The sequence below is a fragment of the Typopeltis vanoorti genome, chromosome 19, assembly GCF_054136105.1.
Source record: "Typopeltis vanoorti isolate ZY-2024b chromosome 19, IOZ_Tvanoo_1.0, whole genome shotgun sequence".
NCBI lineage: Eukaryota > Metazoa > Arthropoda > Arachnida > Uropygi > Thelyphonidae > Typopeltis > Typopeltis vanoorti.
Genome location: NC_143567.1, coordinates 5,818,010 through 5,835,258, shown reverse-complemented (window position 1 = coordinate 5,835,258; position 17,249 = coordinate 5,818,010). Strand labels below are relative to the sequence as shown.

General features: G+C 37.7%; 1 protein-coding gene across 16 annotated transcripts in view; it reads right to left on the bottom strand.

Moving 5' to 3' along the window:
• LOC150095834 (uncharacterized) overlaps positions 1-17,249 on the bottom strand; it is a 1,527,755-nt gene that overhangs the window by 990,640 nt on the left and 519,866 nt on the right. For all 16 annotated transcript variants that reach the window (XM_090409494.1, XM_090409490.1, XM_090409495.1 and 13 more), the window contains one exon: positions 15,253-15,351. In XM_090409494.1, the coding sequence (XP_090265620.1) occupies positions 15,253-15,351 (99 nt within the window). The remainder of the gene's footprint in view (positions 1-15,252; positions 15,352-17,249) is intronic.

Below are 17,249 nucleotides of genomic sequence, written 5' to 3'. Positions count from 1 at the left end.
AGAAAGAGGGGAAAATCATTCCATTGCATAAAGCAGGTGCCTAGATGGATGTAGCATTGACCGATTAGCAGATCAGGAGTTGTCGTCAAGGTTTTGAAGAAGTAATATGGGAATGGATAGACAGAAATGAGATACTGTATGGTGGAGAGTAATATGGTTTTTTGAAGGGTAGGTCTTCCCTTAGTAACTTGCTCACATTTTATAATATAGCGACAGCTGAGCTGTATAATGATAATGGGTTTACAGTAATACTTCTGGACTTTGCAAAAGCTTTTGACAGGATACTGCATGGAATTCGGATTAATAGTGACACATGGATATGGATATGAAGTTGGTGAAGTGAATAAGAGGGTGGTTGATTGAGAGATAGAGAGTAGTTTATTCAGGAGTAGAGTTCAGTAGTCAGAGTATACTGAACTCTATTCCTGACTAGTGGAGTGCCACAGGGCTCTGTTCTTGGGCTACTACTATTTAATTTGTACATTAATGATATAGGAAAGGATCTGAGAGGAACTATTCAGTTGTTTGCCAATGACACAAAATGGGGTACAGCAATTGGTAATACAGATGATGTTAAAATTTTGTAGCATGATATGGATAGATTGGCAGTATGGGCAAAGAAGAAACGATGTAAATTTAATGTGGCAGTGTAAAATTAGGGTAAAAAGATTACCAGCTGTGTACCACATTATCATTATTATTACGGGCGACTCCAGGGAGTCTTTAGACTCGTTGAGGGAGGCCCTAAACATCATGTCCACACAACTATACGCCATTCTCACAGAATCTATTATACCTTGCCTTGAACTCACTCACCGTCATAGCACCCACAACAAACTCTGGTAGCTTATTCCACTCATTTATCACTCTTAAAGTAAAGAACCCAGCTCTAACACCCCTGCTAGCCACACTCTTGTCTAGCTTCCAGTGTCCCCTAGTTCTCCCACCACCAGTCCTGATCTCAAAAATATCCTCTGAATTAATCCTATAGAAACCCTTCAGCAATTTCAATGTCTCAATCATATCTCCCCTTTTCCGCCTATCAACTAATTTTGCAACCCAGAAATCTTCAACCTGCTCTCATATGGTTCATTCCATAGACCCACTATCATCTTAGTCACTCGCCTCTGGATCCTCTCCACCTCCTCCCCATCAAGAAGTAACCTAGGTGACCAAATCTGGGCACAGTAGTCGAGATTAGGTCTTATCAAGGGTCGGTACAGAGGTACAATAACTTGCTTATCTCTGCTCGTCAATGTATTTTTCAACAACCAAGTGAGTTGATGAGCTGATTTAGCCACTTTTGCAATGTGCCCCGTGAACTTCATCTGCCTATCCACCAACACTCTCAAGTCCCTGGCCTCATCAATCTCCTGGAGTATAGTTCCGCCAATGTGGTATACTGCTGCTAATCTTTTCACCCCAAAATGCATAACCTTACATTTTGTCACATTAAATTGACATCTATTCTCCTTAGCCCAGAACTCCAATCTATCCAAGTCGTCCTGCAAGATTTTGACATCTGATGCATTCACTATCGCCCTACCCAACTTTGCATCATCAGCGAACAAATGAACTGTTCCTCTTAGATCCTTCCTTATATCGTTAATGAACAAATTAACGAGCAGTGGTCCAAGAACAGAACCCTGCAGCACTAGTCACAGGCTGTCTTTTGGACTCTACTCCTGAATAAACTACTCTTTGATATCTCTCCATCAACCACCCACCTATCCATCTCACCAACCCTATATCCATTCCCATATGTTGTAGTTTACGGATTAGAATTTCATGTGGTATCCTGTCAAACGCCTTTGCCAGGTCCAGCAGTATCACTGTAAACCCATTACCCTTATCCAGTTCAGCCATCACCTTGTTATAAAACTTGAGCAAGTCACTGAGGCATGATCTACCCTTCACAAAGCCATGCTGTCTCCCATACAGTATCTCATTTTCATCAATCCATTCCTGTATTTTTCTTGACTACTTTCTCTAAGACCTTGACAACGACTCCTGATATGCTGATCGGTCGGTAATTTGCAACTGTAGTCTTGGATCCTCCTTCATGCAGTGGAACTATTTTCCCCTCTTTCCACACCTTCTGGACTAAACCAGACCCGAGACTCAGATTAAACAACATGGTCAAGGGTACTGATAATTCTTTAGCCGCTTCACGCAAGACCCTTGCGGGTATACCATCCAATCCATCAGATGTATTCACATTAAAGTTCTGTAATAGACTATTCACCTCCACTTCATTCATCACAATTCCCATATAAACTAATGGTTCCTTCATTTTTTCAATGTCACCACCTTGACGATATACTTTTGCAAAGTGCTCGCTCAGTAACTCCACTATATCGACCGATTCAGTGACCTCCTTACCATCGTCATTCCTTAAAATCATTTTGCCGTGTACAGTTTTTTCTTGCTTGCAGCATATTGAAAGAACTGTTTGGGATTCTCTTTAGCTTGCATAGCTAGTTTCCTTTCATAATCTGCTTTTGCTTTTTTTACCACATTCATTACCCTTCTGGCCTGCACTTTATACCGTTCGTGTGCCTGCAGGTCACCTCTTTCTTTAAATTCCCTCCACAATTGTTTCTTATTTTGCAGCCTCAAGCTTAATGGTGTTATTCGTCCATTTAACCCCTACTTGTTTTACTATTCGGACCCTAGGTATACAATCAGCCATAACCTCCTGTAAATGCTCCTTGACCACTTCCCATGCTCTATCGACATCCAGCCCTTGCAGTTGTACATGCCATGGCACTGATCCAAGCAATCTCCTAAGCTTGTCATACTTGCCAGCACGGTAATTCCACATATCCTTTCTTAATCGAAAATTCCACACCTTTAGCCATCTCCCAGGACAAGACCTTATGATCACTCTCACCAATAGGTGGCAACATGGTCATATTAATTACAGTCAAATTCTCAGATGTTATTACCAGGTCAAGCACTCTCACACCCCTAGTATTTTCAATTACATGCTGTCTCAGATAGTTATCCCTTAATAATTGAATAAAATCCATTTCTTTCCTCACAAGTCCTCTGCTCCTTCCAATCAATGTTACCATAGTTGAAATCCCCCATAATAATTACCCTCCTTCCACTCATTTCATCAATTTGTTTATGCATACTATCTCCACCATCTATTCCATCACCTGGTCTATAGCAGCACCCAACTGTATATTTTATTCTGCCAGTCTCAATCTCACACCAAATAGCCTCAAATGAGCTCTTTTCACTATTTTGCTATACAACTTCAATTCTCCTTGGCTGCAGTTCATCAGCTATCATCAATAACACCCATAATAATACCACATTGATGGATCTGTGCTCCAGAAAACTGACAAAGCCAGGGATATGAAGGTGTTAGTGGAAAGGAAGTTTAGAGAGCATATTGCAAAAGTGGCTAAAGAAGCTCATTGGATTACTTGGTTACTGAAGAATACTCTATGAGCAAAGACAAGCAGGTTATTATACCTGCTGAGTTATTAGGCTTGGTAAGATCTCATCTTCGACTGCTAGTGCACTGATCTGGTCACCTGAGTTTCTTGGGATGAGGATAGTCAAAGACAAATTAATAAACAATATCTATGCACAAAAATTAAGTTAAGCAATGCAGTATCTACATAGAAAGGTAGATATCAAATGTGTTTTCAGACAAACACATTAGACTGCAAACACAGGTTTCTGTTCTTGAGCCATGAGTGTAGATGGACAAAAAATCAGAGTGGTCTGTTCTATGTGCATTAAACTACAGGTAGACAGATGATGGAATATCAGACTTCTGTAGTTGGCAAAGTGAGAGAGTGCAGCATGGAGTGCAAACCTACCATGGAGGAATGCTGTTATGTTTGATGTAATGTTCTAAACATTCATGCCAACAGCTTGTATAGTCTCTTTCATATGTATACCAAAAGGAAATATGGTAGTCTGACATGTATGATACTGAGCCTCATTATGCAGAGAAAAGTGACTATCTTTAGGGAATAATTAAGTGATAGAGCCAATTCATTGGCTTCAACATAAATACTGGGTGATGTGCGAAAGGCACCAGTAGCTATCCGTATTTCCTGATGATGGATGGGATCCAACAATCGGTGGTTATTCCGTCTTGCAGGACAGAACCATAAACTTGAGACCCATAATCCAGCTTTTAATATATGAGTGCACAATAAAAACAAAGGAATGAAGATCAATCAGCACCCCATTCAATAGAGAATAGAGTGTAAAGGAGATGCAATGCTCTCTTGCACTTCTCTCATAGTTGACAAATGTATGCAAGGAATGTAAGTTTTCTTTCAAAAATGAATCCCAAGAACTTGGCTTCTGTTGATACTGGAATAACAGTTCATCCCATTCTTAATTCAGGATCCGGATGAAGAGTGCATTTTCGAAAGAAGTGTACATAGACACTTTTTTTGTTGAAAACTTGAACACATTACTAAGACCCAATAGAGAGACATGATCTATTGCTTGCTGAAGTTTCCTTTCAATTACCCCCATGTTACAAGAGTGAGAGTAAATGGTGAAATCATCAACATATGAGCATTGTCTACAGTGGGAGGAAACCATTCAGTGATTGAGTTAACTTTAATGATCTAAAGTATCCCACAGGGGGGTGCTTAAGGGTCAAAGCTATATAACTGAGAGGAGACCTCCACATAGCCTTTAAAGGAATGCAGAGAACCGACCAGGGCTTCTCACCTAATGTCCAATCCTCACCTTCTCGTGGTGAGGATTGGACATTATCCACAGTATCCAGGTAGATACTCTTGGGAATCTACCTGGATACTGAACGAACGAGTATGGACTGCCAATATGGGATTTAGCCGACCAAATTGTATTCTTATTGGCTTAAACCAATATACAAAATGATGGTACAACATGACAAAATTTCATGCTGGCTGGGGCATCGACCAGTTAAATAAGGCCCCTGTTGTTTTCGCCAGGGAACTAGGGTTGAACAGCGAAAAGTCAGCTACTGGAACAAATCTGAAAACACACCTTTCAGATGTGAACTGTAGACTAAAATACACAAATATTATTCAAGAAAAATGAAAGAGTTTGAGAACAGCAAACCAAACCTTGAAGAAAACACTGATTGATTCAGCCAGAGAAGAGAGGCATGTGGTGAGGTTGTCTGCAAGGATACGAAAATCAGAACTCCATGGTGGACACAGGAAGTTAAAGAGGCAGTGAAGGAAAAGAAGAAATCATATCAAAAGTTCCTGGCAAATAAGTCAGCTTGTGCTCTTAGAGAATACAGAGACAAATGTAAGAGAGCTAAACACTGTGTAAAACTAGCTAAACAAAAGTCATGGGAGGACTTTGGCAAGAACATAGAAAATAAATATCAAGAAGGTGGCAAAATATCCTGGAGGTTGTTGAAGAAGCTTAGAAATGAAGGAAAGAGTGTTGTAAAAGAAGTTAGAGATGATATAGGTGACATGAAAACGGGAGAAAAAGCTATCCTTGAAGTATGGAGTAATTACTTCAAAAAACTGCTAAATGAAACAAGCTGTGAAAGCATAGTGGTAAAAAACACTCAACATGCATACAGTCAGGAATACATATCCAGACTTGAAGTAGAAAAAGCCATCAAAGGCTTGAAATGTGGAAAGGCATCAGGAGTAGATGATATTCGGCCAGAAATACTGAACTATGGTGGTATAAAAGTCTTACAGTGGCTGCACTGCATAGTTCAGAAAGCGTGGACAGAGGGACGAATTCCCGATGATTGGAGTAGAGCTCTCATAGTACCCATATATAAAAATGGTAAATAAAACTGAATGCGGAATTACAGAGGCATTTCATTATTTAGTGTTCCTGGTAAGATATATGCAAGTATACTTGAGAAACGGTTGAGAAGAAATGTGGAAGAAAAGCTTGGTGAAGAACAAGCCGGATTCAGGCCAAATAGAGGCTGTCAGGATCAGATCTTCACTTTACGACAAATAGTTGAGAAAGCATGGGAATATAACAAAGATCTATACTTAAGTTTTGTCGATCTGGAAAAGGCATATGACAAGGTGCCAAGAGAGAAGCTATTCAATACTCTACAGTTATTATGGTGTCAATGGGCCATTATATCAAGCAATACTTAGTCTTTATTTGAGTTGTAAGTCAGCAGTTAGAATTGAAGGAAGTACAGGAAGATGGTTTAATGTTAAATCTGGTGTGAGACAAGGATGTACATTATCCCCTCTGTTATTCATTATCTATATGGATCGCATTATGAAGGAAAGTGGTAATAAACATGATATCAAAATTGGAAATGTTAATGTCAGCTCTTTGCTTTATGCAGAAGATGTTATACTTCTAAATAAATCCACTATAAGTCTACAAGATTCCCTGACTAAATTGAATAAGTGTTGTAATAGATATGGTATGAAGGTCAGCATTAAAATGACAAAGACAATGAAAATAGGTAGAATTGTTGAAAATGTCAACTGTTGTGAATGGGGAACCTGTGGAACAAGTAAAACATTTCAGCTACTTAGGCACGATATTTACTGAAGATGGTAAATTAAATATGGAAATAGACAACAGAATCAACAAAGCTGGTATGGTAGGCAGTCAATTGAATAAATTCATATGGAATAAGAGAGAAATTAGTCGGAACCCTAAATTAGCTGAATACAAGGCAGTTTTCAAACCAATCTTAACTTATAGATCTAAGAGCTGGGTCAGAAGTAAATCACTTGACTAAAGATTAGAGACTGCAGATATGAGAGTCCTGAGAAAGATTAGAGGCATGAACAGATGGCATCAATGGCAATATCATATTAAAAACAAGGATATTAGGAAAGAACTTGACATTGTCAGCATCCAGGAATGCGTTAGCAGAGCTAATCTCAGGTGGTATGGTCATTTAAACAGAATGGGCAAGGAAAGATTAGCAAAACAAGTATTCTCTGCAAGGTTGACAGGAAAACGACCCAGAGGAAGACCAATATATAGGTGGATTGATACTGTAGAAAGTGCCTTAGACAATAGAAATATAAGATCTGATAATGTTGGAGTCTTGGCAAGTAACAGACTGATTTGGAGGAAAATTGTAGATAGGAAATTAGTAATGATGTAAATTTTTCATGTAGTACTATCATATCCTGTACACTTGAGGGTACATGGCATGATTTAATGATGATGAAGTGTCCCACATAAGACAGAGAGCCTTTGGGAACACCCTGTTCTTAAGGATATGGCCGAGATAGCATAATTGCCACTCTGGAAAGTTTGTACGGATACAAAGTTTTTAATAAATACAGGAAGGTGTCTTCTGAGACTAGGTTATAGAGGTCTTTTAAATAATCCATATCTCCAGGCTGTGTCATAAGCATTTTCCATGTCAAAGAAAATTGAAACCAGATGTTCTTGTTTCAGGAATGCATCTCTTATACAAGTTTCTAAACAAACCAAATGGTCTAAAGTTGAACGATGTCTACACAAGCTACAATGTGTACTGGAGAGAAGACCTTTGCTTTCTAAATACCAGAGAAGTCTGGCATTAACCTTTTCTCTAATATCTTACAAAGGTAGTTGGTCAGAGCAATAGATCAACAACTATTCGCTTTTGTTGGATCCTTTTCTGGTTTGGGGATAGCAATGCCAACTGACTTATGCCAAGAATCTGGAAACTCTTCCTCTGCAAGCATTCTGTTATATGTTAAGAGAAAGAGGTCCACGGATGATGATGGTAGATGTTTTATAATTTCATAACAATGTCATCAGTGCCCACCTACCTACTGCAGTAGGGTGAGACAGTGAAAGAGAGCTTTTTAGTTCCTTCTTAATAAATGGCTAATAGTATGGCTCATGTCCACTGGTAGAAAAATTTAGCTTTTCTCTTGTAGCTCTTTCAATATTAAAAATTCAAGAGGATGTGAATCTGTTGCTGAGATTCTTGCAAAATTTTCTCCCGTATCTGCAATAGATTTGGAATCGGCAATAACACTTCCATTATGGTCTAAGGTAGACAAAAGTGTGTTCTATATCTACCTTACCTTTCATTTTCCGTATTTTATTCCATACAATTTTTGCACTGGTCATTTGATTAATTGATAAAGTAAAATTGGATCAGAGATTGTTTTTGACTCAGAAGTCTCACCTAACATGCTTTGGCCCAAGCACACTTAAAAGCAATTAAGTTTGATGTAGTGGGATATCTACGAAATATACCCCATGCTCCGTGTTGAACTTTTTTAACTGCTTAGCATTCTGGGGTTCCACGAAGCCATTAGAGCGAATGGAAATTGAAATTATGTTCTTGGAATGGAGGCTGTTGCTGCATGGACAATGCAGTCTGCTACATACTTTACTGCTTCACTGATTGGTGTTTGACTGACTGTATCAGTGTTAAATTTTGCAAGATGGTAAGAGGTGTTCCATTCAGCCTAGTCTATTTTCCATATGGGAATCCATGTAGAGGAACATGGTTCCTGTGAAGACATTGCAAAGAATTAAGAAAAGTGATCACTTCTATATGTTCTCTTCAACATTCCATGCGACTCCCAAAACAGGCAGTAGAAGAATGGAAGGGGAACGGATTGTAAGATTGATTGCAGAATATGAGCACTACATATGGAAGAATACTTTCTTCCATATGTAGGCATATGGAAGAAAGTATTGAGTTTATCATTCAAAAGGGGAGAGGTAACTATTGTTAATGACTTGTTCAATGATACAACCTTGGCTATTTGTGTGTTGGCACTACCTGACAGAGTACTGTAAGCAGTATGGGTTCAGGCAGTTGTAAGATGAGGTTATCAAGATCAATTTCATTTAACTCAGCATTCGGTGGTAAATAAAGTGAACATACTATAATAAAAAATCCAATGGATAAGCAAATCGCTAATGCTTCTAGAGCAGTATTAAGCTGAACATGATGGAAGGGAGTATGACTGCCCATTAGGATAGTTACTCCTCTATGAGCAGGACCATCTCCAGTTCTGTCCTTGCATATAACAGTAGAATTCCTTAAGGTAAGGTCCTCATTGTTTCTTAAGTATGTTTCTGTAGGCAGAAACCAAAAGGTTTGTGTTTCAGCAGCAAAATACTGATATCATCGATATTCTGGCAAAACTCAAGATGGTTCCATTGTAAAAATTTTCCTATTGTTTTGGCTTGTTTTTGGAAAGTATGTAGGGCCAGTGTCAATCCCTTCATCTGATAAAATATTCAATACATCTGATGTGTCAGGGTCAGCTGGCAAGTTTAATTTACTTTCAGTGGATAATGAAGTATCCTTATGTGCAATGCTCTACAAGAAATTAGTGAACTAAGTTCTTGGAGAGCATCGCACATAAGGCCCAAATCAAGAACAAACTCGCATGATGTTATTTTTCTTAAAAGGCCCTCATAAAGAAAGAGATCTGTTTTGCCTCGAAAGTGATGGACGAGGACTTGCCACACTACAGAAACAGTGCGAAAGCTAGATGCAACCCAGTGAGTGCTTAAAATTCTGCACATTTTAAGAAGCTGAAGGTCTAGAGTTGCTGCAGATTCCTGTAGTTCGCTAGGATTCTTAGATGAAGCATGATAAGTCACATAAAGTTTGTCAATGAAACTCTTAAAGCGATTCACTCCTACCACATTGTTCACTCTGTCGCTAACAGACAATTCAAGGCAATGGTTAGCACAATGCCAGAAAATAACACTAGGAAACTTCTCTTGCATTAGCCTGCTTACATCATTATGCATGCCAAACAACATGGCTGCACTATCACAAGTTAAAGACATCCTGACCCTAGGCTGTGGAGTGAGACTTAATGCAACACCATTGATCCTTGTAGGTAAGCCCACTAACTGACTGATGTTGGCTAGGACACCTAAGACCACCCATTTTGCAGAAGCGGAGGCAAAAGTAGTACAAGACTACCAGGATCCCTCTTTCTAGATGTCCACAGTTCACACCACATGGCAAACAGAGTAGTAAGGCATTGGATCCCGATGATGGTGGTCTAGAAGAAAGGACAGTAAAAAAAGACTTAGAAGTAGAGCAAAGAATATGAAAAGAAAAGTGAAGAAAAAGAGAAAAAAATGAAAAGGACCACTACCATCACTGGGAGGTTCCCTACCAGTGATATCATGAGTTTTTGCTTGGAGAGTGGTTAATGAGTGGAACAAGTTGCCAGAGACTGCTGCTGGTGCCATGACTGTGAATGAGTTCGCAAAGTATGACAGATACTGTACAAATGTTGGATAATGTTTGATGTTTAGGGCCTCCCCTCGATGAATCTAAGGATTCCATGGAGCAGCCATAATAATAAATTCAAATGGTACAGAGGTTATAGGAGAAGAAAAAAATTACTGAGTGATCATTATACCATCTGATCTCAATGTGCTTGCATCATCCAAATAGAGATAATACAAGAACTGTAATGAAGATAAATGTGAGAATTAACAAAGTTGAAATGGAGGTAGTTAAGACAACACAATCTTGATATAAAATGTGTCAGTGAAATTACACAGGATACTTGCATACTTATTAAGAAACTGTCCAAGAGAATTGACAATGTTATTGACTAAAATGTGTTTGTTTTAGGAGCAGAAGAATGCAAGGAAAAGGATAATAGGAAAAGATAATTTCACCAATAAAGGAGGATCTAAGAAGTAGACTATGTGTACTGCCTAACTAATAATCTTAACCACTATTAGAAGTGGTTAAGGTATTGGAAAAGTTGGCTCAAATTTAAGAATAAATGGATAAAAATATGATACTTTATGTGGAGAAGGGAATAGCAGCATGTCTTTGTGAAGAAGAAATAATGCCCTAGGAAATTGACAGTCTAAAATAAAGTAAGAGTTGTGAAATAAGGGTATGTGTTAGGCTTCACACTGGAGCATGATGTATGTGAAGTTGGTGATTCAGAAAACTGGATAGTGAAATATAAGCATCAGAAAGTGTCAGATTAATAGATACCTATGTGCCTTTTCAACATCATTAAAAACTCAGCCATTATCTCAAAACTAGGAATAAGGGCTCACCTTTTCATTAATGAAGAGAAACCAAAGGACTTCAATTTATAACAAACACCTATCCACAAAAGGGCTATAAAACATGCACCATCATCTTCTTGACAGTCAATGGACTTGACACATCCCTTCCAATGAGAGAGTCAAAGTTTTAGTGCTCTTTACTTTGATTTGGTAAACTTAGACAATGTCCTTTGACATTGTCTAAGTGCAAACCCCCATATCTTGGACAGATGGAGCAAACTATTGGTGAATGAATCAAACAGCTTAGAATACCAGAGAAGTGAAGCAATAGTTCTGTAATCACTTCAGCTAATCTGCATGATATCCCTGCAGAAAAACAGTAGACATGAAAAGGCTTTTGCAAGAAGCGAGAGTGAAGAATGAAAAAGTAAAATTGTCAGTACAGAGAATGATCGGTTAACAAACATAATCCGTTCAAAGACTATATTCGTTACCCGAATTGTTTGTTAACCGATCATCGATTTACCAGAGATTTTTATGGGAATTTGATTAATTCGTTCTGGAGACCCAAAAAAAAAATAATAAAATATTATTTAATTTCTTACTACGCTTATTTATAATAACAATAATACATACATACACAGTCTTGCATTTTCATCAGTCATGTTTTTTTTTTTTTGTTTGTGGGGTGTTAAAGAATCTGTCCAATGTCAATTGCTTTTCTCTCTTCTTCAGGATTTTTCGGAAGTGATTAATAGCATTGTCGTTGTAGAGATCCCCAACCCTATTGACCTCAAACTGGTTTGGGTGCCATTCTAAGACCGCTGTTCTGACATCCTCCCACTTCTTCAAAAGATCTTTAATAGCAGATGTCAGCATTGGTCCTCTTTCGTCTTCCTCTTTTTCAGAAGAAAACACATCTCGCCAAGTTCCTTGTTGTTCTTCATTCAAGAGTTCTTGGAGTTCTTCTGTCATCAGATCATTTTCATGTTCCATTATGAGCTCTTCAATGTCATCTTCATTCACCTCCAATTCCAGATCACTAGCAGTTTGTCACAATTTCATCCATAATTTCAGGGACATCATCTACGTCTCCCTGAATGCAGGATAGACACAGCTTTCGCCAAGCAGAATTCAACTGTCATTGAGTGACTTCTGACCACGCCTTTTGAATGAGCCTGATAGCTTCAAGGATATCAAATTTTTCTTTCCAAAACGTTTTTAATGTCATCGCTGAGGAGAACTGGCCTGCTTCAAAACACCGACGAAACAGCGCACGAGTGTACAATTTCTTGAAACCCACAATAACTTGATTGATTGGCTGAATCAACGAAGTGGTATTTGGAGGCAGAAACTGAACTGTCAGCCAGGGAAAGTCTTCCAGCAAATTATCTTCAAGGTCTTTTGGGTGTCCTGGTGCATTGTCCAATAGCAACAGTGCTTTCAATGGCAATTCATTGGTCTGAAGGTAATCCTGGATGCTTGGGGGACAAATTTTAAACAGCCATTCTTTGAAAAGAACCTGCGTGATCCATGCCCTTTCATTCAATCTCCACATCACTGGCAGTCTTTCTTTAATTATGGAATTTTTGTTGAATGCTCTAGGATTCTCAGAGTGATAGACAAGAAGCGGTTTAAGTTTCATATCACCATCAGCTTTAGCTCCCAAAAGTAACGTCGATAGGTCTTTCATGGGTTTATGCCCAGGAATATTTTTCTCATCTTTCGTGATGTAGGTACGGTTCGGCATGCGCTTCCAAAATAAACCAGTTTCATCACAATTGAAAATTTGTTATGGACAATATCTTTCTTTTTTAATGAACTCTTGAAATTTGAGACCGAACTTCTCAGCTTCTATCTGCACTAACAGACTCACCGTGCATTACCACATGTTTAATGCCAGATCTCTTTCTAAACTTTGCAAACCATCCAGTGGTAGCCTTGAATTCTATCTCCTCATGTGACGAATGTAGAGTTTGTTTCTTCAGTTCTTCAAAAATTTCTCTAGCCTTCTCTTGAATGATAGCCATACTAGTTACATCTCTTTTCATTTCCCTTTCTTTTATCCAAACTAAAAGCAATCTCTCCATTTTTTAATGGATGGCACATCTTTGTTTCTCAGATGTGATTTTCTCTTTTAGCTGCTCGAGTCTTCTTGATTATATCTTTCTTAGCTAAGATTGTGCCTACTGTAGACCTGTTCAAGCCATACTGCCTAGCAACATCAGACATCTTCTGCCCACTCTCTAACTTGGCTATTATCTCTTGATTGGTTTCTATGGTGACCACAGTTCTTGACACTCCACTCTTTTTAGGCCCCATAATATTATCAGTTTTTTTTTAAATAAAAAGTTCAGAAAAGCACTTACAAAAATTCAGAGAACAGAAATCAACTAGCACACAAAAAGGTTATGTATACAACTGTCAAAGTCTCGTTCCAGAAACCATACATAGATGGCAGTAAAATACAGTTCTACAAATCTTACACACAGCGTCACTTCTTCTTGTGTTTGTTCTGCAAGGTGTTCGTTATCCAAACATGTGTTTGTTGTCGAAACATAACAATCTTTCGCGAAAGTATTCGTTGTCCGATTTGTTCACAGTCCGAACTGTTCGTTAACTGATCACCCACTGCATATTACCTAGATATGATGGAAATGAATTACAAAGATGGGCTATGATGGCGAACAATTTGATGCGCACGTGTGTGTAGAAGGAATGTATGCAAGATTTTGGATGTGTGGAGTGAGTTTCAGGGAAGACTGTGATTTGTATAAGAAGGATGGTGTCCACTTGAATGAATTTGGGATAAGAGTCTTAAAAAATTATTTATTGATATGAGACTTAACACTGAAAGTCAGGGAAACTGAATTCTGATGGGAGGAATTGTGTGAATCTGTATATTGGTACCTTATTATGGAAATGATTATAAAGAGGAATGATTCTGCGTTCGTCCAGTATGGACCTATCAAGCATTCAGTGTAAACATGTCTGCATAAGTAAGGAAATAGATGAGAGCAAAGATCTACAAGTTGCCAACCTGTCTCATGCAGACCACAGACAAGTGTATACAAAAGAACATACAGGTAATTTATTATTATTATTAATTGTCAACCTCCAGGGAGTCCAAAGACTCATCGAGGGAGGGCATCTACTCTACAACTCTGCTTCCACCACTCACAATCCACCGCAACTACACCAATGTCATCTACCGCTGACCGCCACCACTATTTTTTCCACAGACAATCACAAATGTCCATGCCCACGGCAGGATTCAAACCCGCAGCCTCTTGACTGGAGAGCAGACATGCTAACCACTCAGCCAGCCAGGCTGGCTGAGTGGTTAGTGTGTCTGTATTATGTCTGTACTCCTCTCCACTATCTACACATTACACCATCTATTGTGACCAATAGTATTTTTGTCTACTAAATATGCATGTTCCCTGGCCAATAAGCTGAATGAAAAACCAAGTTTTCAGGAGCAAAAAAACTTCATCTCCATATGAAATGGGCTAACTCACTTCAACCCAAATTTCCTGTCTTAAAATGAGAATTAAACTCAAGTCTTCAGTTCAAGGGCACAAAGTCTCACTGTTCTTCCAACTGGACTATGTAGGCAAGAGGTCATCCAGATCAAAATTACCCACATGTGATTCTAAAATTTCTAGTATTACAAAATTTTCAATTCTGGACCAAGGTCCCATTATTACATTAACCTTCCCCCTCCCTTTCTTACTCACAGAAACATACACTCATGAGAAACTGCAAACTTTCAGTACCTTAGAACCATGGGTTGGCTGCAGAGCTGCTAAATTCTCTAGGAGAATCCAGAAGCTCTTCTGCAGACACCAAACATGAAGCATTTTCAAACAACTTCAGATCTCCAACAAGAAGTCTGGTAGCCTCGTGCTGGATGACAAGACAGAACTGTTTGGCACATCAAGATATTCATAAACATCCATGCCATGCCATGTAGATTTGTACACAACCTTTGGAAAGTGAAGACACTATACACTTGCAAGCAGGCTGGCTAAACTAACTAAAGGTAAATATAGCTTTTTCTACTTTTTCTCAGTGAAGAACTGAAACTTTCTAAAGTTTCAGTTCTTCACTGAGAGAAAGAACCTTTCAGAATGATAATAATCACTAAAACACCAATTTTGGTAATCATTATCATGCTAGAGAAAAGTATACTATTTGCTTACAGCTTTCTTAAATATCTTTTCCAAATCATTATAATTTATCAGTCATCAAGAATGCCACAATGAAACAGACAAATTAATTCAGTATGTATAATATTCTTACCTTTGCTGCATAATTGACATCTGCACCTTTTTCCAATAACAATTTAGCTATATTTTCATTTCCATAGTGAGCTGCTATATGAAGTGGGGTGAATCCACTCTATGAAAAAAGAAAATAATAATAATAATAATTATGAAATAAGTAGTATCAACTGTTGCACAGAACTTGGAAATGTATTAAAATACTTTGGTAATACAAAATAAGAAAAAAATATGGTAGCAGATAAAGAATCATTGTTAGAATAGCCAACTGTACTTTCTCACAAATTAATGTCCTTATGCAAAGTTAATAAAAATATTTAAATAAATTGTAAAATTTAAGGTGGAGTGAAGACCCTATACACTCTGGCAAGCAGGCTGGCTAAACAAACAAAAGGTAAATACAACTTTGCACTTCTGGAACAAAAGCTTCAGTTCCTCACTGATAACTAGTCAACTTATGTGATCCCCTCCTCTCCAACAACTGGTCCCAATTAATTTTAAGCCAGGGTACATTGGCAAATCCATGAAAACACATGTATATGTGAAAATCTATCACAGCTGCATTAGTTATATAGGAAGGTTATAGACAAACATTATATAAAAAATAAAATAGTTTTTATTTCATATGTAAAGTGGGATACAAATCTGATGAGGATGAAAACTGAATAAAATGCTTCTGTGATGTTTCTATTTGAAGTAATATCCAGTAAAACCACCTGCAATGTTTTTTTTAATTTAATTTGTTTATTTTTTATTAATTTACTAGTTCCCATCCTTTCCAAAAGGATGGTAAAGTTGTGAAGGTCATATGTTTTTTAAAAAGAGGACTATTTAAACAGTTGAGAAAAATATCTCAAGCCTTAAAGAACATGCTGCAATTCCTGATTCCAGTTATTCTGCAGAGGATCATACAAATAAATAAAAAAATAACTTCAAGAAAAAAAAAAGACTTTATGGCTAATGAGAGAATGAAAATCCTCAAAGAGGCACACATACAGTGATGTGTGACACATGGATGCAGTACATTTAGAAAATTTTTACACGTTCACCTAGTATGCATAAAAGCTTATTTTATTTAATGAAATTTACATTTTTCACTGATATTAATGTCTAATGTTAAGATATTTACTATGTAAATTTTTTTATGAATGATTAACGTATATATTTGACTTACATTTGGACACTAAATTTGTGCTTAATAAACTGCATGTTATATACTTAATTTGCTGTTCTTATTTTAAAAAAAAAAAAATATTACACTATGAAGTAGAAATATTATAAATAAAATTTTAGTTCTCACATCCTTTTAATTTTTTTTCTTCTTAGCAGAGAATGAGTACCACACCTATTATTTGCAAAAAAAATAAATAAATAAAATAAAAAACGCATTGTGTGTGTGTGTTTACAAATGTATTATTACTACTATTACATGACACCTCCACCGAGTCAAATGATTCATAGTAGGAGAACATTCTATGCTCCTAGGCACATCTCCCCCATCTTCCCTACTACTTAATTCTCCAAAAACACACAACACTATACCACCACCACTATCAATGTTATCTACTGCCCATCACCACCAACAACGGTATATTTTGTCTGTAAACTGCATGTGTGTTCTCATGGCTGAATTGCCATTACGTGGGATAAAAAATCCAAGCTTCTAAGAGAAAAAACCCTCCTACCTCCATATGAGATTGGCTAACTCACCTACAATTGAAAAAGTCCATTTAAAGACTCCTCTCACCACAATGAGAATCAAACTCAGTTCTTTTCCAATCAAAGGGTGCAATGTTCCACTGTTCTCCCAAATGAGCTATGGAGACACTACATATATCTATGTTCTCCCCAGGACCTTTTGAATGGGCAAACCACCTGGCTGGTTTTACTGACCACCCGGCTAATTAATGTTGTGAATTGACATGACTAATTAATGAGCAAGAATGGAAAAATAATTGAAGACATTTTTTACTTAATAGTGATGAGAAACAAACCGTAGAGTCTCGATACTCATGA